The 9,658-nt window shown below is 30.9% G+C and overlaps 1 protein-coding gene across 1 annotated transcript; it reads right to left on the reverse strand.

The window, feature by feature from the left end:
- Nucleotides 1–5,761: 5,761 nt before the first annotated feature.
- On the reverse strand, nucleotides 5,762–7,411 carry LOC107939325 (transcription factor bHLH94). Its single transcript, XM_016872652.2, has 3 exons — nucleotides 6,722–7,411; nucleotides 6,235–6,645; nucleotides 5,762–6,133 (listed from the first exon to the last, which is right to left on the reverse strand). The coding sequence occupies exons 1-3, from the start codon at nucleotides 7,157–7,159 to the stop codon at nucleotides 6,038–6,040; spliced, it is 945 nt and encodes a 314-aa protein (XP_016728141.1). The 5' UTR covers nucleotides 7,160–7,411; the 3' UTR covers nucleotides 5,762–6,037.
- Between the last annotated feature and the right edge of the window lie 2,247 nt (nucleotides 7,412–9,658).

Raw genomic sequence — 9,658 nt, forward strand, 5'->3', positions numbered from 1 at the left:
TCGTGCAAACTGCTGCTTCTGCATGGTGGTCTTCAATGCTGCATGCTAACCACCTTTCAACATATTGTTGGTGCAAGAGGCAGCAACAAAAGAGAGAACAAGAGCACAGAACATGAAGCAATGTGCAAGAAGCATTTTTACTTGCTCACAAATGTGCAGCAAGGGAGCTAATGGCTGATAGCTCATTCAGCTCATCCATTCAACTAGAAAAAACATACATTTATAGTCAAATACATCACCAAATAGTCAACTAACCCCACTAATCAGCATTGGGACTATTAAAACATTGCTTGTACACATAAACAAGCCACCTAAACTAGTCATTCAACACCTACTGCATCAAGTTGTCATCAACTTGTCCATTTTAAACTAGATTAATTAGAATGAAACTAAAGAGAAACCTTGCTGTTACAGCAAGCATATGTGCTGTAGCATGTCATCAAGCTGCATGCACTTCAACCACAAAATGTAACAGCAGCATGGTTGGCCAATTTCCAATACTCCTCCTTGGACTCCATGCTGCAAATACCAGTCATTCATCAAGTTTTTTGAACTTGGCAGCTCTTAGATGCTTTGATTCAAGCTGACCAATTCATTTTCTTCTTGCACAAACAGTTCGTGAGTATAGTTGCTTGCCTTCATTCTGCCATTTTGGCTTGCAATTCGACAGGCTCACACTTTGCTTACTGTCTTCAAGCTGCATGCACTTCAACCACAAAATGTAACAGCAGCATGGTTGGCCAATTTCCAATAATATCACTTGTAGCAAACTCCATAATCTAATCCAAAGTACAATCATATTGTGCAGATATGCCTGCTCTACGATGAAAGTCGGGTCCCATGGTTGCAGTATACTGTATTACATTGAATTGAATAATTAACTCAACAAAGAAACTCACCGGCACATGTTTTACACAGCTGAAACCTAAACCTCAAATCTCAGTGTCTCAACTTTGACATTCCGACCAAGTCAGTTATCATTGGCTATAATATTTCAAGCATGACTATAACAACGTAAATAAGCCTATTTCAAACAATCCTCACTCGCTTGCAACAGGAGGGCATTAAGCGATTTTGGCTAATGAATACAGAAAAGGATCGGGGCAATATTCTTGCCGATGACATCGGATGAATATCGAATGATATGCATTTTCAGACATCGACACAGGGAAATAATGCGACAAGAAGAGAAGTGCTGAAATGGGCTCTAGTTGCAACAACAACAACAAACATGTCAGTCTCGTGACCCAAACGCTTGTTCCAATTATTGTTACGTCATAACCAAAAAAATAAAAAAAGACAACGTAAATATATATATAAAAAAAAATCAACATCAATACGTGGGTTGCATTTCAAGAAGTGATACTATTTAGCATTCAATGTTTTGGGTTAATGCTATTCATAAAATTCAACGCATCGGTGCAAGAAGTATGGTTTTGGGTGCCTCTGACATTGCAGCAGTCTAAAGTGGAATTGAGATCTATAGATTATTATGACAATGGAAACTGCTAGATCAAGAAATATCCATTGTGGATATGACAAATGGAAATTCAGCTATTTGTTCCAAGGATGTGTCTATCATTTTCTTGTAGATAACTGATATTGAGATTCTTGATGTTTACTGTAATTTCGATTCAACCTTTCTACTGACCCTTCTTTTATGTAATGATTTAGCTTTTTTGACATCTTTAATGGCTTACATATATATTGGTGGCAATTTGTGGAACAACTTCCCTATTCTGATATCATATCATTTCATCACAAAGAAGGTAATAATCAAGCGAATATTCGGTTTTATTTCCCTTTGCAACTTGACGATTTCATGCATTATTTGATTCAACTTCACAAATACATTGCTTTCATATTTCTCTTCATATACTTACCTACACACATTTCTTTTTTTGCTTGTAAACTTATATATGTTGATGGTAACTTTTTTCCTTTTTTTAGTCATTGTTGATGTCTACCAAGAAATATCAACGAAGAAAAGCTCATAAACCTTCTTCCCAAGTGAAAAATTGTATCATTGGACATTATTTTGGTCCCCGTCTTAATATTGATCTCCATTTTCTTTATATATCTTTCGGCGACTCATTCCTATTCAAAGATCATATATTGTTGTTTAAAAGTTTCCTTTTCAAATTTCCTCTTTCTTGGTAATTTCTTACTTTTTTCTAGTTGGTGACATTAGTTTCTCTTTTGCTTTATTCTGTTTGATAGAAGGATTTCACTATAATTAACTTTTATGTTTTTTCCCTTTACAACTTTTTTGGTTCCATTGTATATTATTCTTTTGGTATTTTTACTCTGAAAATATATTATCATATCTTGTATTTAGCAACATTTGAAATTTTGTCTATCCAATTTCCTCTTACTTTTTCGATTTAAAAAAAAATCTAGTTCGTAATGCTTTGTTTACTAAAATCATAATGATTTGCTTCTAAAGTTAGGATGACCGAAAGCAGAGGTGAAACCAGAAAAAATATTTTTTGAGATAAAATTGAGTTAATATAAAAACATTACTATACTAAATTACATATAAAAAGATTGAAGGATACGAATACTTCTTTTCTTGTCTGCTTCAAGAAATTCTAATGCTTCCAGTGGAGGGGTCTCAAATAGTTGTAAAACCTCCTTTTTTTGCAAAGGCCAATTTGGCTAAACAATCCTCGCTTTGATTGTGCTCCTTAGGAATGTATCTTAATATCCATTGACCTTCTTGAGACAATACGTGGTGGATTCTTCTGATGAGAGTAGAATTTGAAGTCTTGAAAGCACTTCCATGTATGGCTTTAACAACCTCTAAACTATCTGATTGGATTATCACCTTGTCATGGCCTCTTCGTTGGATGAGTTTTAAGCCATTAAAAATGCCCCAATATTATACGTAAAAAATCGAGCATTTCCTTAGAAATCGGTTAAAACGTAAATTTATCAAATTTAATTAAAAGTAAGAAAGTTTAAACTTAATTTAAAATAAGATGAGCATCCATTGTGGACTATAGTGTCTATACTCTATAAACATTAGTCAAGGGGTAGATATAATTACAAATTTTAAATTACATTTAATGCACTAATTTTACTTAATTTAAAAAATCAATTAATTGCAATAATGGAGAGAAAGAGGAATTTGGGGTTGAGAAACTTAGAATCATTTCTACTCACTAAAATACAAGAAGATAAAACCGACAAGGGAAACAAAAGAAAAGTGGGGAACATATGAAATATAGAATCCTTTTTAAAATACAATAAATATTAGATGGTATAATCTATAAACAAAACAAGGTTTTGTGGTTCACCTACATGGGACTTTTAGACTCCCCCACTGAAAAAGTGACATATATTCACTTGAATCTTAGTTTAATTTATCAAGATTAATGTAGGAGTATGTGGATTCATAGGGGTTTCAATTCCTTATATTTTTATCCTTTAATATTTATAAAATTTTAATTTAATTTTTTAAATTTTGTAAACAAAAAAATTTCTTACTTTGCGCTTATGAGAGTGATTAGTATTGAAAGTGTTTTTTGGTTAACTTTGTAAATAGGTTAATTTAGTGGTCCATCTGTAAAGTTAAACAGTAATAAAACATCCTCTTTAGTTCATTTTACTTTCTTTCAATCACAGTGTTGTCCATGTTTATTACTACAACTATTTTTCTTAATACCCCAAACCACCAATTTTTGCATTCACACTTAGATTATATATATATTTAATTCAAATTAGATCATCTAATCACATTCCCTAAAATACATTTGTGTTGCAAGATTTGAAAGACACCAATAAAATCAAAAAAAACTTTATACTATTAATTTCTATGTTCTGCTGCTGTCTAAAAGACAATCAAAACCCCACAACATATCACCTTTTCTTTTTATTTCTCTCTTGCATTGGGATTCGACCATGAACGTCGTACAAACTTCACGGGGCCGTGATAATCCTCGATGCACAAATGATTTTGATTTGAAATTTGGTGTGAAAAAAAATAACCCATCATCGTTAATTAGGTAAAAACTAATAAAATTTGGGTTCACAACAAATTTTCATCATATATAATTTTGGCTTCTAATTTACTAGGTCTAGTGTTTCATCATAAGGTTACTTTATTTTTTTAAGAAACCAAGGTTGGAGTAGAATGGAAAATAGGCTTTCTAAAGCTGTTTATATGACAGCCTTTGTCTTGGTACTTCGCCTTTCATAAGTGGTCATAGTCTCCTTTGAACTTCTGTTGAGAAGAAAATTCTTGAAGCCAGGCTTTTCTCTCAATGGTTCTTTGAATGCTCCACTTAACTTTAATGTACTGGCCAACCAAATTAAATTATTATTATATAACTTGATTCTTGTGTCATTTTATTATCAATCGTTTGTGTTTTTTGAAGAGTATCCATTACACACTAGTAAGTTGGGTGGATTTTGCTATTGTAATTTTGGATTATGAATCATAATCACTTTAAATTATTGAACAAGAAACAATATTAGCGACATTGACAAGGTTGTATCCAAAAAGTAAATAAATGAAAAGGTGGAACCATGTTAAGTTGCCCAACATCAGTCTATCACATACATTATTAGTAGGGTAAAAGAAAAGAAAGAGTAAAATTACTTCTTACAATTCTTTTGGATTTATTTATTAAGCAAACCAGTCGATCCTTATTATTTTAATTGCAAAATAATAGAAATTTAATTTGTATTTATTTTCAATTCAGATATATAATATATATTAACTTTGAGATGTACTCATTAAATTATTTTATATAAATTTAATTACTTAAAAATTTGATTAAAATATAAAAGTAAAACAATATTCCAGAGTTAATAGTGTAATTAAATAATTATATATTTAACATGTGTTTGTATAAAAAATTGTAAAACAAGAAACAAGTACTAAAAAATATAATTATCTATACTATATGTTATAAGACATGGATTCAAATTCCACCAAAGACAAATGTTAATATTTTCTTGATGGGTGAACCTTATGTGTCCGCATGGGTTGCCTTATTAAGCACTTGATAGATGCTTTCACATCAGGCTCCGTCAATAAGGCCTTAGCTTAATGTCAAGGTTAAGGCTTGAGAACTTTAAGATCTCAAGTTTGAGTATCACTTTGTCTAAATCATGTGTAGGTTCTTAGTTAATATCAATTTTGGTTTATGTCTCACTATATGTGGACTTTGTATATATTTATTTTGGTATAGGTATGGATATATTGTGATTATCAACCTGATCTTGTTTTTATAATGATTCTGGTTATAGTTATTCGGATACATTCTTTGTAATTGAAATTATAATTATATTGTAACTTCAAAAACAAACTTGAAATAACTAATAATTTTTTTTATTTTTAATTGAAACTTATTAAATATAAAGCTTGAAAATAACAAAAAAAAACTACTAAAGGATAAAAAAGTGTTATTCCATATAAAATTTATTTATTAATTTTAGAGGTTGTAGATTTCATAAGCAAATTTTTCATCAAGCGTAATGGGATTCGAATAATTTCCCTTATTAGTATTATAGAATAAAGTTAGAATTAACTTGCCTTTTGTTATGGTTGATGTATTATATGCAGTTAGTGAATGCAGGAATATGTGAGTTTAAGTACATTAAAATATATTATCTTACTATTTATAAATTAGGGAAGGATCATACCTAGTTCCGAATACTGTCTCACAAAAAGCATCAAATAAAAAAGAATACTTTTAAACTTTTTCATTATTCCTGGCAACCACATCAATAAAAAAAACATAAAAAGGAAATATAAAATAAAATTGGTTTATTTGAAAATTACATGATTCTGGGGAAACCAACAGAAGCTTTTTCTAATACAGCTCATGGTAAATTGGCCTACAACAAACTACAGTACTAAAAGAAATTGGAGAGAGAGAGGATTAGTGGCAAATATTAAGCAATTTTAGGGAAACAACCCGAAGGTGAAAAACCTTTCATATAAGTAACATATGAAGGTGGAAATTAAAAAGAAAAAAAGAAAGACAAATTACAGTGGGATGGTAAATTAAAATCATGGAAATTGTTTTCAATTCAACACAGCTTCTTCTTGAATCCTACCTAACAACTGATTTACTGCTGTTGCAATATCATCCACTGAAGTCAGCTTACAATCATCTTCTACCTGCACTTTCCAAAACCAATTTTACTAAATTTTGCTACAAGTCTACAAACTGTATATATATGTGCGTATGTATGTATGTATCTATGTATGGTATTGCTAACCTTGACACTGAGAGAATAGAGTACAGTTTGATCAACAGTTGTGACATTGAGATGGAGGATATTGAGACGCATACTATTCAACCCTGAAACCAGTTTCAAGAGCTGTGCTGGTCCCTTTTTCGACCTTATTTTGAGGTTTGCATGGCTCTCCACCATGGTAACTTCTATGTCAGCTATGGCAGATCGGGTCCCAACCATTGACTCATTCATGGGGATGGAATTGTTATCACCCCGAGTCGAGCTCGTTGAGTACTGTGGGAATGTGAAGAACTCACCAAAAGGCGATGAACAGCCACTACTACTCCCATTTGGTCTTTCCTTCGTTTCTTTCTTAGCACTTAACAATTGAACACAGTGCTCAAGCTCCTTCACGAAATTGATAGCTCCTCCTATAATTGAAGCTTGATCTCCCTAAATATTAACATTTTTGGTAAGCATAAAACTTTTTAGAACATAAGGTTAAGAAAGAGAAAAAAAATAAAAATACCCTTTGGACATAAGATTCAGGCATGAGAGAACGAAGAACTGAAAGATATTCATTCATTTGTCTTCTCCTATTACGTTCAACAGCAATGTGGGTCATTCTTTGATTCTCAATCTCTTCTTTGTTTTTACGGGTCTTGAGTCGACGTCTCTTAGGACGACTAGTTGAAGTATCCAAAGCTGAAGATGATGATCCATTAACATTATTATTAGTAGCTTCATCAGGTGGTGGTGGCGGAGCCATTGAAGTTGGTGAAGAAGAAGAAGAAACCCAATAACTATCTCCGCCATTAACGAAATTATTATTAGCTTCATCAGATTTTTTATTGTGATGAGGAAAATGTATGTCTTCATAGCTCAAATTCCCTCCCAACAAGCTGTATAGATCTTTGCTGTTGTAACCAAACAAATCTTGCTGAAAAACAACAGCTTCTAGTGCCATTTTTCTTTTCTCCTTTCTCTGTAAAAAAAAAAACTAAAGAAAGGGTTTATTATTATTGTTTAAATAAGATACCCAAAGGCCAAAACAAGAACAAAAAAACAAAAAGAGTTGGGGATCTTAGCCTTGAGGGGTTCAACTTTGGGGGTGGAGAAATGAGCTTTTTAAAGGCATTTGATGAACCCCAAAAGAAAAATAATAAAACATACAAAAATAGGAGAGAGAGAGAAAGCAAAGGAAAAAAGGGTATAAAAAATACCATTTTTCATTTTTTTGAACTTATTCGTAGGTATGAAGCCAACATGCTCTCCTCTTGTGAGCCATACTTTGTCTACCATTGGCTTAAATGATGGAAATTATTTTTGCAAGGAAAAGAAATCCTTTTCAAGAAATATATGAAAAAGACACTTTGAAATAAATAATGAAAATGATGGAAGATATTTAGGAGATTTAATTAATTTTTGGATAAAAACCCCTTTTAGAAATTATGGATAACACCTTTTCTTTTTTGTTCATAACATTCTATCAACTAGTAGATCTTTTTTCTTATCACCCTATTCACATTCATATGTGTGACCAAAATATGTCATGTCTAGGAAAAAATTAGCCAATCTTATCATCTCAAAAATTTAAGGCTTTACTGCATTACCATTTGGCTATGGGGGTAAAGAGGGGTCTTGCCTACCTCTTGATTACGCCCCTGTTAAGTATCGTCATAGTTTTATCCTCCTATTATAGAGAGTGTATCTTTATTGTGGGGCGATTCCATGCCATGACATCTCTAGACATTTTTTCGAACAAAATCTCTTGTATAAAATGAACAGAAGTAGCTTTAGTGCAATGGATGAAGAAAACCCACCCCAAGTTGAACCCTATTTTGTTCATCATTTTCAAGGAATGTTTTATGGGTAAAGTCCTGATTTTTGTTATTCCTTATTAAGAACAGTGACGAACATGAAGGAGGCGAAATGAGGTTGCGCGTGGAGTAGATAGAGAGGGTTTGAATTACAAGGAAGAGAGGAGTTGCTCCTCGTCATTTGGTAATAATACGGTCGGACGTACGAATTACATTGATTCAAGAGAAATAATAATAAAGAAATGAAATGAAAAGGCTGACAGTTGCAGAGATTCTTGCCATATTTTGAAAAAAGAGGGTTAGAAAAACAACGAACAATGCCTCATACTTAACCCTTCTTCATTTTAATTTTCTTTAGAAAGTTAAAAGGCATTGTTCGTCAGAGATGACATGTGATTTTTAATTTTTAAAAAACTGCTTCTTGTTTTTCTTTTATATATATATATATTTTTAAAACTGTTACTATGTTTTTTCATTTATAATTTTTTAAAAAAATTCAAATGTATTTATATTTTATTACTCAAATGCGTTTAAAAAAATCTTATAAAATTATGTAATTAGGGGTGAACAAAACTCGGTTTGATTCGAAAAAAATTAAAAAAGAATTCAAATTTCGAGTTATTTGAGTTGAATTTTACCATTCGAATAACAAATTTTTTTGTCCCAATAATTTTGAAAATGTGCAAACTGATCTCTCTTGACAAAAATTACAAAAAAAATTCAAAATATTTATAAAAAAAATGGCTTTATGACAAATTTGACCACTAACGTTTAAATGTTTTGTCAAAATGGCTCTAATTGTATTTTTGAGCTTTTTTTGGCAATCAACCTTTGTTTTTTTTCAAATTGCTTTTTCTAACAAATTTGATGAAAGTTCCGTTTAAAAAATTAATGGGGATGATGTGTAATATTTTTAATGAGCTGCAATTTATTAACCCAATGAGATGAAAATAATAAAATAAATCAATCATACATGAAACTAAAAAAAACTCTTAATTTAAAGAAAATAAACATAATTATCTAAAAAAAAGGCTCCAAAATGCATGCTTACGTTTGTTTCTTGAGAGGTTTAACAAATCAAACTGAAAATACTGAATGTGTGCATTCATTTTGAAACATTTTTTAAATAATCACGTTTAGTTTCTTTCAATTAAGAGTTTTTTTTTAACTTCATAAATTATTTTATTATTTTATTATTTTCGACATGTAATTATTTTATTGGGTTATCTAAGTAATAAATTATATCTCATTAGAAATATTCCACGTATGAAATTCCACATCATCCTGATAACATTTTTAACGGTACCTTCATCAAATCTGTTAAAAAAGGCAATTTGAATAAAAGAACAAAGATTGATGGTCAAAAAAGGCTAAAAAATACAATTAGGGCCATTTTGACAAAACATGTAAATGCTAATGGCCAAATTTGTCATTAAGCCTAAAAACATCTAAGGAATATATAAAGAAATTTAAAAATTTTCTAAAATAATAATTTTGGGGCCTAAATAAGTTAATTAATGATTCAAGTTTAACATACTAAAATATCTTATTATCATTATTATTTTGATTTGAAAAAGTTTTCGAATATATATGGTTTCAAATTTATCTGCTATAACATGGAAATAGTTATATTGTAACAAGATTTT

This window comes from Gossypium hirsutum, chromosome D11 (genome assembly GCF_007990345.1).
Source record: "Gossypium hirsutum isolate 1008001.06 chromosome D11, Gossypium_hirsutum_v2.1, whole genome shotgun sequence".
Classification (NCBI taxonomy): domain Eukaryota; kingdom Viridiplantae; phylum Streptophyta; class Magnoliopsida; order Malvales; family Malvaceae; genus Gossypium; species Gossypium hirsutum.

What these genes read in the sequence shown, in the direction of transcription:
- LOC107939325 (XM_016872652.2), bottom strand. Translation starts at nt 7,159, where the DNA reads ATGGCACTAGAAGCTGTTGTTTTTCAGCAAGATTTGTTTGGTTACAAC. An exon ending in CTGAATCTTATGTCCAAAGG is followed by an intron (nt 6,646 to 6,721) that starts GTATTTTTATTT and finishes GTTAATATTTAG; the next exon opens with GGAGATCAAGCTTCAATTAT. An exon ending in TCTATTCTCTCAGTGTCAAG is followed by an intron (nt 6,134 to 6,234) that starts GTTAGCAATACC and finishes TGGAAAGTGCAG; the next exon opens with GTAGAAGATGATTGTAAGCT.